General features: G+C 44.2%; 6 protein-coding genes across 6 annotated transcripts; 4 read left to right on the top strand and 2 right to left on the bottom strand.

Annotated features, from left to right (window-relative positions):
* Positions 1–1104: 1104 nt before the first annotated feature.
* On the top strand, positions 1105–2136 carry VTP01DRAFT_5249 (uncharacterized protein; the record flags this gene model as incomplete). Its single annotated transcript, XM_069384020.1, has 5 exons — positions 1105–1444; positions 1507–1622; positions 1681–1772; positions 1835–1994; positions 2059–2136. 5 exons carry the CDS (start codon positions 1105–1107, stop codon positions 2134–2136), a joined length of 786 nt encoding a protein of 261 aa, XP_069235482.1.
* A 58-nt stretch (positions 2137–2194) lies between these two features.
* VTP01DRAFT_5250 (uncharacterized protein) lies at positions 2195–3022 on the bottom strand (the record flags this gene model as incomplete). Its single annotated transcript, XM_069384022.1, has 3 exons — positions 2195–2444; positions 2521–2692; positions 2779–3022. 3 exons carry the CDS (start codon positions 3020–3022, stop codon positions 2195–2197), a joined length of 666 nt encoding a protein of 221 aa, XP_069235483.1.
* A 664-nt stretch (positions 3023–3686) lies between these two features.
* Positions 3687–4280, bottom strand: VTP01DRAFT_5251 (uncharacterized protein; the record flags this gene model as incomplete). The annotated part of the gene is made up of 2 exons (XM_069384023.1): positions 3687–3764; positions 3909–4280. 2 exons carry the CDS (start codon positions 4278–4280, stop codon positions 3687–3689), a joined length of 450 nt encoding a protein of 149 aa, XP_069235484.1.
* Positions 4281–5700: 1420 nt separating this feature from the next.
* Positions 5701–7619, top strand: VTP01DRAFT_5252 (uncharacterized protein; the record flags this gene model as incomplete). Its single annotated transcript, XM_069384024.1, has 5 exons — positions 5701–5804; positions 5904–6447; positions 6543–6793; positions 6877–7009; positions 7080–7619. The coding sequence occupies 5 exons, from the start codon at positions 5701–5703 to the stop codon at positions 7617–7619; spliced, it is 1572 nt and encodes a 523-aa protein (XP_069235485.1).
* A 1562-nt stretch (positions 7620–9181) lies between these two features.
* On the top strand, positions 9182–10614 carry VTP01DRAFT_5253 (uncharacterized protein; the record flags this gene model as incomplete). Its single annotated transcript, XM_069384025.1, has 6 exons — positions 9182–9721; positions 9791–10043; positions 10118–10204; positions 10272–10358; positions 10436–10514; positions 10581–10614. The coding sequence occupies 6 exons, from the start codon at positions 9182–9184 to the stop codon at positions 10612–10614; spliced, it is 1080 nt and encodes a 359-aa protein (XP_069235486.1).
* Positions 10615–11420: 806 nt separating this feature from the next.
* On the top strand, positions 11421–14569 carry VTP01DRAFT_5254 (uncharacterized protein; the record flags this gene model as incomplete). The annotated part of the gene is made up of 8 exons (XM_069384026.1): positions 11421–11913; positions 12014–12172; positions 12257–12306; positions 12368–12482; positions 12549–12647; positions 12714–12866; positions 12953–13690; positions 13752–14569. The coding sequence occupies 8 exons, from the start codon at positions 11421–11423 to the stop codon at positions 14567–14569; spliced, it is 2625 nt and encodes an 874-aa protein (XP_069235487.1).
* Positions 14570–14615: the final 46 nt, after the last annotated feature.

Consider the following 14615-nt stretch of genomic DNA (forward strand, 5'->3'; position numbering starts at 1 on the left):
TCTCAGAAATAAATGACGCTAGAAAACCTCTAACTCACAACAGTATTAAACTATACCCGCTACTGGTTCCTTGAACTGCTTACCTGCATTTAGCATACCCTTGCTGCAATTTCAGTCAGCAGCTCGATCGCGTCAAACGTCCCTGCGAGTTAGCCTACATCTAAAAAGAGAATCTCAACTTGTTTACGAGGCACAGAGGCGGGAAGGGTAGCCAGGGTGCTGTATGACTACGTCGACAAACGCTTCCTGTTCAGCATGTAGAAACTGTTCTTGCAAATATTGAATGAGAAAGATAAGACTTCATGGTGCCTGCCAGAAAGAATTAAGTTATAATAATTGTTTCCTACCATCAAAAAATACATATATACTCGCCGTGGAGAACCTGGAGAATTAGCTCACTACATGGATGAAGGAGCACAGAGTGAAAATATGAATGCCAATCTATTTATCACTTCTCTTCTCGTGATATCATATGTATGAAATCTTCATTTGTCATGCGTCCTGACGTCAATGAATAACAGCTGTATACTTTGCTTGGGTCTCTTCTTTTGCAAGGAGATACCGATGCATACAACAATTAAGTATGGTGGTCTCCGTAATGCAATAAGGTTGTTTGGTTGAATTTGGTCGAATACTGTATTATGAAAACGTAAACATTTGCATACATAAGTCTTATCTCTGTAGTCAGATGGTACCGGCTTTTCTAGACTTTTCAGGCTTTTAAAACATGGTTGTTACTTCTGTATTGTTATTTTAATATCATTGTGATTGAATAAGTTGTCACGTGTTTCTTTCATAAAGGTATTAGGATATCATACAGTCAGCAATGCCGTCACCAAAATGTCCCAAATGTGAATAAATAGTTCCATCTACTGGAGTTCGATGAAGCAAAAGATCCCTTTTGCGTTGCCGATCTAACCATTTTCTTGTGCTGCTTTGTTATAAAATGGATTGATAAATGTGCAAAATCCTCATTGTGGATTAATGCGCCAACAATTTTTGAAAAACCTGTAGGCTATTTCAGCGGAATCAGCAAAAGCCGCTTTTGTGACGACCACTGACTTTTTACACTTGCCTTTCCTTGCCCGTAGTTGCATATTAGAAATGTCGGGCCCAAGCAGAATGCTGTTCAGAAGAGTTGCTGCTCTTTCTGTTGCTCCCAGAACACGTGCGATCGGCAGAATCGCAGTACCTGCTCGGCTTCCATTGCAGACCTCTACCTTCATTGAACCAGCTTGTATTTCCTCTGCCACAATTCAGTACCGCTCCTATGCAAAGAAAGCCAATAAAAAGAAGAACACGACAGCAGCAACAGCTGCAGAGGACAATGGTCAAGAAGTGGCCAAGGCCTTTGACGAGGATAAAGTAAAGGAGAAAATGGATAATATCGTAAAATCTCTTAAAGAGCATTATGCATCCATGCGTGTTGGAAGAGCGAATCCAGGTGAGGAAAAAAAAGGCATTCCAATTACCAATCAACACCAGGTGCTAACACAAATATCAAAGCCTTATTGGATGGCGTCCGCGTCAAAATTGACGGTTCCATGTATCCATTGAGAGATTTAGCACAAGTGACAATCAAGGATGCGCAAACATTGCTTGTGGCAGTCCATGATCCCGATGTAAGTGCTAAGCAAATTTGGTATACAGTTCCACCTAATCGTTGCAAAAACGCTGTAGTTTCGATCAGATGTGGATAAGAGCATCCGAGAAGCTGGTCTTAATCTCAATCCTGTTATTGACAATGAAATGATTCGAGTTCCTATTCCAAAGTGAGTGCTATGCTGTAAATTGCTAGAGAAAACAGATTCTCAACCCATCCGTGAACGGATAGGCCTACTAAGGACTCGAAGGATAAGATGGCAAAGTCGGTTGCACAGATGGGCGAGCAGGCAAAGTCCAAACTGCGCAACGTACGACAAGACGGAATGAAAGCATTGAAGCAGGACGCTAAGCACGAATCTGCTGATGTTATCAAGAAATTGGAGAAATTGGTTCGTGGATGATTCCATATACAAGACGAGAAAGCAACGTTCTGAAACATCATATTCTGCTTAGGTTCAAAACATGGTCGATAGTCACAACAAAGCCATTGACGAACTTATCAAGAGCAAGACAAAGGAAATTCAATCCTAAACGAAAACATATAGAAATAGAGAGAAAAAGGTTACACAAAAGTATAATATCATTGATTTCATGTACTTTTTACATTCTTCGTCTGAAGATGCCGACGCCATTGGTGATATTCCCACTTGGCAACATTGTCAATAGATCGCATATCCCGTAAATATATCCATTCTGCCAGTGGGTGCTTTAATACATAGTCGATGAATCCTGATTGCCGAAATATCTTCTCCGTGATCGTGTACCAGATCACTGCAAAGGTACATCCAATGACAGAGCCGACAGCAACTTGGGCTTCAGAGTGGTATCCAAGGTAAATTCTAATTCGGAAATATTGACAGAAAACGTTAGAAATAAGTGATTATCTAATCTCTGGCGGATACCATTATAAATTACCTAGAGTAGCACACCAAAGTAGCTAATATTGTCATTGCGACTGTTAACAAAGTCTTCCAGGCAGAGTGATCAAGGCGGATGTGGAACCAAAGATACGTTGATCCGTACACTGCAAAGTACCATATGAACTGTGCATGGCTGGATGGCATTCCGTATCCGGTGCCCAAATGAGCTTAGACAGAATGGCATATTTTAGAAGAGAAAACAATGTAGCACACACACACACACACACACACGAGAGATATAGGGAGAGCATACCACTAGGTCGCGCTATTTGCAACGTCTCCTTCAGGATAGCATTCAAGCCTTCATTGAGCAGCTGGCCAGCCAGGGCAAAGATGACCGCTAGTTCGCGTCGAGACACGATCACGGAAGCATAGAACACGAGAATCGCGAGTGGTGCAAGTGTAATATACGCGAGAGCATACGCAAGTTTGTCGTTGCGATCAAACTGCACATGAGTCAGTGACAGAGATGTCAACGTAATATCTGGTTCGTCCATTGGCCGCTGCCAGAAAATTGGGATGACAGGACTTTTTAAGTTGCCAACAAGCCTATTTGATGATAAAAATGGTGCTGGTCCCATCAGGAACGTCAAGACTCATTAAAACGATGGAAATGGCTCTTCTAAAATACACTCTGTCAAAAATAAAGACTAGGAGATGCAAGATGGAGTGCTTACTAGAAGATAATGAGTCTATGTATTCTCGTAGCAATTTATGCGGCTCATAGAAACATTATCTGACATGGAGTATGTGCATATGTATCCGTCTCAAAAGAGATTACAAGTTGAAAACCATGGACAATATTAATAGTATGTGAGACTCGGTTATGGTATTTATTCTGTAGAAAGACGAATAGCTGCTGGTCTTGAGAAACCCTTTTAGATAACCGAATTCACGGGACTACAAGGCGCACTTCCTGGGTCATCAGTACCTAGAAGTATTGCATGCTTCAACCCCCCCCGACCGTTGCCTTCGGTAAGTGCACATGAGGTTTCAAGGAAAGATATTTCAACTGGCAGCTCCTTGTCGAAGTATCGAAGAACTCCATCAGCGTTGTACTTCAGGCAATCGTCTGATATATATTGATTTTGGAGTTGGTCTCATGTCACCAACTGTGATCTTTCTTCGCCAGGGTAAAATCTAGGTCTAGATCGCGGGATCTTAAGAAGCGCGAACCTTCTTCCAGTGTGTTCGTTTGCGAGTAGTTTGCGCTGCAATGAACTTGGGTCTGTTTCGCGTCTGTTTTGCGCGTTGGTTCAGTGCTTCTTGTCGTTTTGTGGCATCAAGCAGCCAAGACTTGTCATTGGAGTCATAGTCTGCAGGAGGTTGGCATTGATGCAAGAGGTAGTGCATCGTTCAAGGTCGCACGTCAGGAATGCTTACTTCTACACCCTCTACTTGCGCCTGATGCCGCACAGCTTGCAGAATTTCTTTATTCCCCTTCAGGTCGCAGAACCACCTTCTCCATTTGCTTTGGTCATTTCCGTAGCTAGGGCAGCATCGAAAAGCATAGTGATTTGCCCGAACAAGATTGTTGCATTGCTGCCCTCTTGCTGGAGAGTCCGGTGGACCTGGGGTGACGCCGTAGCGTGATCTTACAACCATGCTAGTCTCCTTTGCCGACTTGGTCGTGAGACGGCCGCTGGGTAATCCTTTTGGCGCCTTCATCGACTCTTGGTTGTCTCCCAATGTTGCTCTTGAGCGATCATAAACCAACGTCGTGATTGCTTTCAATGCTTGGTAGTCAACAACCATTCGCAGGTTGACGTCTTTTTTTTTGCATACTTTTAAAATATTCTGTGTAGACGTAAAAAGAAATGGAAGGGAAAGAAAGAGTGAAAAAGAAAGAACGTTAGATGGGAGGAAAGTGAATTGCGGCGCATTCTGTATCATGTTCATTTTCGTTGTCGTTCCCTTCTTTTTGAAGACCGATTTCCTGCACAATTCCCCTGGCCATTTATGCTCTCAACTCTTCCAATTTCAAATCGTTTAGGGGACCTTTCAGGTATTTGTGAGTTTGCTCGAATACAGTATGAACCTTTAGGGCCCCATAGTTAACACAATTTTGAGCCAGCTCTTCTAAGTTGTCCCAAATGCATTGAATGCACGTTTTCCATTCGCGCTCTACAGCCGTTTATACAAGCCTGATGGATACAGTGTGGCACCTTTTTTCCTTTTTTTTTTTTTTTTTTTTTTTTTTTTTTTTTTTTTTTCTTTGCCCATCAAAATTAGTGGAGTGCCCCCAATGGTGCCCTCAATTGCATATTTTTTCATCGACAAGACGTCGTGAGACAGTTGTGTAGGTGCATCCCTTTTCTCCATGGTGTCGGGTGTCTGCTAAAATGCGGGGTAGCAAAACTACCCGATATCCATTAGATTAGAAACAGAAAGACTCTAAGGAGGATTATACAGTATGATTAGGATTTAATTGGAGTCGTTTAGCTTGCGCATTCACAGAAAAGATTTCAATACGATATGTAATAGAAGCCGATTGCAATTTTATGCTAGATCAAATGCATTACAGCAACACTTGGTCCATCATATTCAACCGTTGTCGTTATTATCGGTTGTACGTTTTGGCAAGGAAGGATTGTCTCCGTCAATGCAAATGTCATGTCCGCTCCTTAAGTTTTAGCCGAAGTAAGGTCCTGACTTGTGATTTTACTCGAAAATTCATGTTTCCGACGATAGTGCCCCGTGGGGATGGATAATATATTGTCCTGCCGAGATATGCAGCGTTTTTCGCGCGTTTCTGTCAGTTTGATCTAGGCAATTGAAGCACAGTGTGCTACAGTCGCGTTGTCAGGCTTGATCTATCATCGCTGTTGGTGACACCAGTGTCTATGACGAACATCGTATTTGGCAAACAAGCCGAATTGCAAAATCTGAACGAGCAGGTGGTCACGCAGAGCATCCCTAGAAGCGAGGAAAAGAAGGGACGCCAGTCGGCGCTCGTTGCTATTATATACTCCAAGCAAACGTAGAAAGATCTCTTGGTAGCGGATATAATATAGTCCGCCCATTGGAAATTGTTGGGTTGATCTTTTTGACCATTTCCCGCCATCTTGGGGCCTGAAACTGGCTCCGATTTTTCCGCTCTCTCAGTTTATATAAATGGTCAAGAGCCGAGAGGCAAAACGTCAATCTCTCCTCTCTTTCTTTTGATTTCGATAGAATGGCTACTGTCAGTGCAGCTCTAAAGTCTCGGGTCCGTCGCCCTCAATTGCTCAAGAAGGTCATGACTGCTGAGGAGACATTGCCCTTCTTCAAGAACGGACAGTAAGTAATAATTACTGCAGGGCAGATGTACCTGCAGCGTGGATCTATCCATGTGTTTGTTCATTGCAGGAACTCATGTGTTTAATCTTTTTTTCAAAGATATCTTGGTTGGTCTGGTTTCACTGGTGTTGGTTATCCCAAAATGATCCCTACTGCTCTCGCCGACCACGTTGAAAAAAACAATTTGCAAGGGCAAATGAAGTTCAACCTTTTCGTCGGCGCTTCTACTGGTGCAGAAACCGAAGACCGTTGGGCCACTTTGGACATGATTGATCGTCGCTATCCCCATCAAGTCGGCAAGAATATCAAAAAGGGCATCAATACTGGTCGCATCCGATTCGCGGACAAGCACTTGTCTATGTTCCCCCAGGATCTCTTGTACGGCTACTATACCAAAGATAAAGCTGATAACAAATTGGATGTTGTCATTGTTGAAGCAACTGCCATTACTGAAGATGGCTGGATTGTTCCTGGTGCCTCTGTAGGTGCCACTCCTGAGCTTCTTCAAATGGCCGACAAGATCATTATTGAAGTCAACACTCGCATCCCATCCTTTGAGGGTCTCCATGACATTACCATGGGCACCAACCCTCCCAACCGCAAACCATATCTGATCATGAACACTGAAGATAGAATCGGCACGGTAAGTCTAGAGAGAAATTTTTCTCTGTCGTTTTTGACATTTTGCCCGCGGAATGGGATCAGCGGAGTCTTAACCGGATGCGTTTCCTTGTTTAGACTGCCATTCCGATCGACCAAGATAAAGTTATTGCCATTGTCGAAAGCAATCGCCCTGACAACACCGGCCCCAACACTCCTGCTGATGCCACATCCGAAGCCATCGCAGGTCACTTGATCGAATTCTTGACACACGAAGTCAAGATGGGTCGTCTCCCTGAAAACTTGCTTCCTTTGCAGTCCGGTATCGGTAACATCGCCAACGCTGTCATTGGCGGACTCGCCAAGTCGCCCTTCAAAGACGTCACTGTGTAAGTTGGCAAACAATCAGATATTTGATGATCATGCATGTCCACCACCACCATCATCATCATACTGATCGATCGATATCTAGATTCACTGAGGTCTTGCAGGATACCTTCTTGGATTTCTTCGACTCTGATAAGCTCAAGTTTGCTAGCGCTACTTCCATCCGCTTCTCTCCTGAAGGTTTTGATCACTTTTACAAGAACTGGGAAAAGTACAAGGTATAATTCATCAATAGGAAATCAATGCAATGCATGATGGCAGTATCACTGATTTTCTTTTGCAATGCAGGATCGCCTTTTGTTGCGCTCGCAGCAAGTCTCCAACTCTCCCGAGGTCATCCGTCGCCTTGGTAGCATTGCCATGAACACTCCCGTCGAAGTCGATATCTACGCCCATGCCAACTCTACCATGGTCTGTGGCTCTGGCATGCTCAACGGTCTCGGTGGTTCTGCCGACTTTTTGCGCAATGCCAAGCTCAGCATCATGCACACTCCCTCTGCTCGTCCTAGCAAGACTGATCCCACTGGTATTTCTTGCGTTGTTCCATTCGCCACCCACGTTGACCAGACCGAACACGACTTGGATGTCATTGTAACCGAGCAGGGCTTGGCTGATCTACGTGGTCTCTGCCCTCGCGACCGCGCCCAAGTCATTATCGACAAGTGTGCCCACCCTGACTACAAACCTCTCCTCCAAGACTACTTTGACTATGCTACCAAGAAATGCCTCGCAGCTGGTCGTGGTCACGAACCTCATATGCTGGACAAGGCTTTCAAGATGCATACCAACTTGCTTGAAAAGGGAACCATGAAGATCGACTCTTGGTAAACCATTGAAAAAGAAAACGAAGAAGCTTTCTTAGTATTCCATCTATTTAATGCTGCAACACAAAATAACTTTTTGCATTGTCAATCCGTTGTATATAATTACATCTTTTCCTCCCTCACTCGCCCTCGCTTTACAACCACCAAGATAATAATAGATTTCCCCGTCCTCCCGACTAGACAGTGTTCTGTCATTAAAATATAGTCAGGTTGTTCTTCATTTTCAAAAGCTTTTCAAAGGAATGATCTGTTAGTACTCTCGTTAAGATGATCTGTTTCCTTGTTCGATTTATCCGAGTGCAACGTTAGCAAACGTTCAAAATGGGATTACTCGTTTCACGTCCGCTTGAACGGGTATTGTTCATCCACCCATCTCCACAATGAAGACCAATGTTTGTGTATTATACAATGTCATATAAACTGAAAATAAAATTTGCATTGTATATCAGGCATGTAACCTTCCTTTTAATATAGCGCAGAGGGGTCTTATTTAGTGAGCGGTGTTGTGAATGTTCCCGCAGGAATGTTTGCTAACCATTCACATGCGATCGAGATCGAGCGTGAGAAAATGTTCAACGTGTTGTCCTACGTGAGGTCTGGCGCAGCTCAGGAACAAGAAAAGAGAGAGATGGCAGCAATGTAGTAAATATTTTGAACGGCGAACCACGGATTGTCGTAGTCCTATCATGCGGCAAAAACAGTTTAGACATGGTAACGTCACTCTATAATTGGATTGTCAAAAATTGACAGCTTTATTGTATTGTGTACATTTGCGGATACAGGATAAAGCTTAAACTCGGGCTAAAGTTGCACTATGCGGTTATTAGACACAATCTGAGTGCTAAGCGCCACAGTGTAGGTGCAGCAGCTGAACAACCTTATACCATTTTTAAGTTTGGTATCATTATCTCTGTTACAAATAAGCATCGAGGCAGCACAAACAATTAACTGCGTGCATAACAAGCCCCGATGAAAGCCGTTTATGCTGCGCATGGTAGAAAAATCAGAAATAATTATAGTAACCCTCCCAAAAAGATGTATTCAAAGTGATCGAGCATGCATGTAGCACAAGTCTGTGCAACCACAACATTGGAGCACTCTTGGATACCAATTTCTTCCCCGAAAAGAAGATTATGATCAGTGGGTATTTCATATGTTAGTAAAACATATCCTTCTTGTGCCTGAGAATCATGGCTAAAGAAGGAATTTTATAATTTCAAGAGCTTGAGTTATTCATGCAACGCCAGAGGGCTGACCATCGTTGTATACATCAGCGGTGGTAATTCGCAGGGACCTGTGATGCTAAATTCAATTAATGGATGTTTCTGTAACACCTAGATCACGACTATTTCCAGTTTCCTTAGTCCCTTTTTTGCGGAGACAGACGCCGTGAAAAAAAAAAAAAACGCTGGTAAACCAGTTAGAAGCGAACAAAGACAAGATGTTTACCCGACGGGAAAATGGTACGTTTCTGTATAAAAGGTTGGGACGTTGGACGATCTCGACGGACACAACAGCCTTCCACGCAAGAACCTGGCGGCAAAGACCATTTAGCAAGAACACATAATGCTTCTCAAGAACCTAGGCTTTGCGGTTGTATTGTTCACGGCATTGCTGGCCGATGCTGTCCCCATCAAGGAGAGAAAGTCCAACAGCACCGACGTCTTGCCACCTATTATCCCTTCTCGCGTTTTGGTTTCGTCAGCAAGCACGACTACTAATGATCCAGAAGCTGCTGCTATGGAGCGCAATGGTCCACTACCTTCAGGCACACCCAACAAGTATGGCATGGCAACCAATGCTACCTCTTACCCAGAGTCCAATGTCCAAGCAATGAGCAACAGCGATGAAATACGCACTGCAACTCAGCAGGAAATCAATGAACTGAAGTTCTATACCTATCTGTCTGCCAATTCGTACTGCCGCACCGTTATCCCTGGCGGAAAATGGGACTGTCCTCACTGCGACAAGACGGCTGATCTGAAGATTATCAAGACCTGGAGCACAACTGTTTACGACACAAATGCACTGGTTGCGCGTGGTGACAGCCAAAAGACCATCTACGTTGCTTTCCGTGGCTCAAACTCTATCCGCAACTGGATCGCTGTAAGTCACTTGACTGTTACTAACTCTATATATCTAGTCAACTCATTAAATATAATTTGAACAATATAGGATTTCAAGTTCATTCCTACTTCGTATCCTCCCGTGAGTGGTGCAAAGGTGCACAAGGGTTTCTTGGATAGTTACAACGAAGTACAGAAGGAGCTCGTCGCCACTGTTCTGGACCAGTTTAAACAATATCCAAGCTACAAGGTCGCTGTGACAGGACATTCGCTTGGAGGTGCGCAAGCACTTCTCTGTGCCCTGGACTTGCATCAAAGAGAAGCAAAGTTTACATCAAGCAACTTGCTCCTTTATACGCAAGGCATGTCCCTTTTCTGCTCTGTCTACAACGATCCATTCCCAAGCGGAAAACTAATACAATATTTTAAATTCCAGGACAACCACGTGTAGGCAACCCTACTTTTGCTAATTACGCTGCCAACGCCAACATCGGCTACAAGCGTACAGTCCATGAGCGCGACAGTTAGTTCTCCACTAAGACTTGTCTTGTTTTTATTGGTGGCACCCTAAATTTTTAAAACTTATTTAGTTGTTCCTCACTTGCCACCCGCGGCTTTCAACTTCCTCCATGCTGGCGAAGAGTTTTGGATTAAAGAAGATAAGCCGGAGACTGTCCGTAAGTAAAAGCTCCAGATGCAGTCTTTTCTTTGATATTGTCGCTGCGATTTCTCACACGGCTCTAAATCATTATAGAGGTGTGCACGGGCGATCAGGAATCGTCCGAGTGCTCCGACACCATTGTGCCATTCACCAGTATCGTTGACCATCTCTCGTAAGTAATTTGTTAAATGGCTAGCAGGATGGCATTGGTCTCACTTATTTCTTGTCTTTATTCCAGCTACTTTGGTATCAATACTGGCCTTTGCATCTGAGAAGACTGTCCCCCAGCAGAAGCTTCTAAAGTAGAAAGCTAGTACTGTTAGGTGCTCATTTACACATATAGCTTAGAAATATAAATGATTATCCTTTTGCCTTCGCTGAGCGAAAATTTTGTATGATCCAGTGCCGTGATTCAGTCTATATCGTTATTAGCAGCAGCAGAGAAAACTTATATTGGAAACACATACTGGTGTGGTTATCAAAGTTTCAGTTTCATTTTAATAAACGTTTAAATCCGGTTGTTATTATATCTTGTCGTTGTTGCCTGTAAGGAGTCTGATCCGTGCCACGTTTAAACGTCTTTGGAGAAAATGCTAGATGAGTGCCGAAGCCAAGTGTCTTTAGTGTACGGATACTGCTACAGCGGTGTTTCTCTGGTTATATGGAACCGTTCGCGCGATTCCTAATATAAATGGTATCTCCGTTGAAACGTCTATCTGTTGCAATTCTGGTTTGAATAAAATGCTGGGTGGCGAACGTATTACACGGAGCACTTTGAAATGCGTACTGGTCAATTTGATAAGCTTCACACAGATTTACATATGTTTGGGCGTATGGATATACATATCCCCTTATAACAATAATGTGCCCTCCGCGCAAGGAGACCATGTTACCACGATGTAATTATGTTCGTCAAGCCAGGGGAAATGATAAAAGGGAGGAGTTGAGGTAAATTTGTGCGATCCAAGCTATAGTCTTTCCTTTTTTCCTTTCCTTCTCTCTCTGTCTTTTTTGCTGTTTCTCTTTACGGTTCATAAGTTTAATATCCGAGCAACATTGTTCGTAAGAGTGTGTCAGCATGTTGCTAGCAACGACCATTACACTGCTGTTTGCGCTGCAATTAGCAACAAGATGCACCAGCTCCGTGATACCCGGAGCGTACATAATCGAGTACGCTGACGACAATGCAAATAATCACGATAATTTTCTCTCGTCCCTTGGACCTCTCAGCTCGCTATTCAAAGTTCAACGCACGTATTCGTCACCTATTTTCAACGGCGTTTCCATCCGTCTTACGGACACCTCAGCAGAAGAGCCAAAAATCTCGAGGTTGAAAGGAGGGATTGTCTCCAACGTAATGAAGCATCCCGTTTTGGAGCATTTGCTCAGCAACCCTGCTGTCGGTAAAATCTATCCTGTCAACGAGGTACCTCGCCCAAAATTCTTCAAGAGGGCCGGCGTGGCAGTTCCCCAGGAACTTCCGTACCCGGACGATATAAGCCAACTCAAGACTATCCGTGAACGGTTTAACCTTAGAGGTTCCGGGATCACTATTGGGATTCTTGACTCTGGTGAGATAATCCACTTCTGGGGAAAAACAAAATGCATATACAGAACAAATGGTAACAGAAGCCCTTTTTTAAAAATGTGGACTATTTGCTCGCACGACAGGCGTGGATTACAACCACCCAGCTCTGGGAGGCGGTTTTGGCGACGGATACAAAATCCGTCTAGGCTACAATCTTGTCGATCCCACAAAGGACGATCAAGAAGCAGGTACACATAGACCTCCAGAGGACCCTTACGATGTCTGCAAGGGTGAAGACGGCAGTAAGTAGGATATACCTGCCTTGCAATGCCGGCAAAAAGTTACTGCGCCGTCAAAACATGGGAATTCATTTATCATCGTTGCAGTACACGGTACACACGTTACTGGCATTATAGGTGGAGTGGATCCGAGCAAGGTAATTTATCGAAAAATGAGCACAGCGTAACCTGTCTTTTTTCTAAGTTGTATAATTTAAGAATTTTGAAGGTGTTGCTTCAAACGCTACACTGGGCATGTGGCGGATCTTTGGCTGCACAGGGGGAGCAGGCGAAGATTTGGTGATCAAAGCTATGGAAATGGCACACGCTGCAGGTAAAACACGGTATATACAGCTTTCTATCATTTTACTTGGAAACTAAATTTCTAAACTATTTTTAGGATGTGATATTCTTAGTATGAGTCTCGGTATACAGAATGGCTGGCCTGAATCTGCCATGTCCGTTGTCGCAGATAGATTGGTCAAGAGCGGCACTCTAGGTAAGTGCACGGTGTCCAGAGGAGTATATCGTAACACTAAGCTTCCTTATTTTTTCCAATTATCAGTCGTAAGCGTCGCAGGAAACCAAGGTGACGAAGGTGCCTTCATGGCGAACACACCTGGCGTAGGAAAGAGTGCCCTCGCTATAGCGTCTGTCGACAACTCTGTACGTTACAGCGAGATATTAGTAATTGATGAATTCCCGGACGAAAACTATCGTAAGTATATTCCTACTATGCAAGCCAAGTAATCACAGTACCTTATAAGACTCTGAACTCTGATTTCCAACGGTTCATATATGCAGCCTATTCGCTATCCACCAATACCACCGTGAATGATCTTGTTAACGGCACACTTATTATAATTACACAGCCATACGATATGATGACAGCGATAAAAGCATGTAACGATACAGACATACCACAGTCCGCGGCTGTGGACGGTAATGTGCTCTTGGTTGCCAGAGGCGATTGTACTTATGACCAAAAAGTACAAGTTGCTGCCAGAGCAGGCGCGACTCAAGTTATTATTTTTGATCCGAACGCGGAAGAACCAAAGTTTATCCCTGAAGCCAAAATAACTCTGGATAATGCTATACCGTCCCTTGGGATCACGACTGAGCTAGGTCAACAACTTTTGTTGTTCCATGCCATGCAACCTCAAACAGATATCCACTTGACATTCCCTGTCGGCCGGCAGCGGTCGCCTATGGAGACCGCTGGCCAAATTTCAGACTTTTCAAGCGTTGGTCCATCTTACGAGCTTGACCTCAAGCCCAACTTGGCCGGCATTGGTGGAGACGTGTTCTCAACGTTCCCACTGCACTCTAAAGGTGACGGATGGGGCGTATTGTCAGGTACTTCGATGGCAGCACCGCATGTAGCTGGTGCAGCAGCACTCTTGCTAGAGTACTACAAGAAGAACAACCAGCAGATAGACCCCATATACCTTACAGAGCAGTTACAGAACACAGCCTCCTTGTCAGCTACGTTCGAAGGCCTGCCTGAGCATCCACTCCTTGTAGGCGCCGGTTTAATTCGACGTAAGTGTGCATCCGAGACTGAAAGAAGAGCAAGAAGCACTAAGATGTTAAAATGTACCAGCGTTGGATGCCATGCTTAGCACTTTGCATATCTCGCCCGCTACTCTTAGCTTCAACGATACTGCTAATTTAATCAGGACACAAGAGTTGCAAATACACAATGGAGGGAGGACTCCAGTTAGTTTAACATTCAGCAATCTTCAAGCTAAATCTATCAAGCCGTACAATGACTCGTCCTTTGTCATCTCTGAGCCAGCTACTCGAGGCAACGCAGCCGCTAGGCTACGTTTCTCACCAGCCGAGATCTACTTGCAAGCGGGGGCCTCGACGACCGTCCAGGTTTCCGTCTACGTTCCACCCTTGAATGACTATCAGATGTACGGTGGCTACATCCGGATTTTCAGTATCGACAATGAACAGCTACCCGTTGCACATGTCCCGTACTTTGGCGTACTCGGCGAACTTAAACAGCTTCCAATCTTTGATGATGGCTTTCCGTATATTGCACCAGCAAATGATCCGAACACGAAATACTCAGAGGAGGATACTTTTATATTCAACGGCGTTGAGCCGACCATAGTCTTTAGGTTACTGACTCCATCTGCCCAAGTCCACATAGAGGTCTTGGACGAGGGAAAATCCAGGACATTGGGACAAATCGATGGAGGACCGTTTATTTACTGGGAACGCAACCGTCTCAGTGAAGAAAACTACTATCAACCGATCAACTGGAATGGCAAGATCGTGCAAGACTACACTACCAACTCGACTGCGACTGCCTTGGAGTCTGGCACGTATTACATCCGAGTGAGAGCGCTGAAACTGCTAGGCGGTCCAGATGATTGGGAGGAATGGATATCGGGCCCAATTCTTGTATAAATTTATATACCTGCAATGACAGATCCTTCTTTCTGTTCCTCGGTTC

This window comes from Rhizomucor pusillus, assembly GCF_041956525.1.
Source record: "Rhizomucor pusillus strain CBS 183.67 unplaced genomic scaffold VTP01scaffold_21, whole genome shotgun sequence".
Classification (NCBI taxonomy): Eukaryota; Fungi; Mucoromycota; class Mucoromycetes; order Mucorales; family Lichtheimiaceae; genus Rhizomucor; species Rhizomucor pusillus.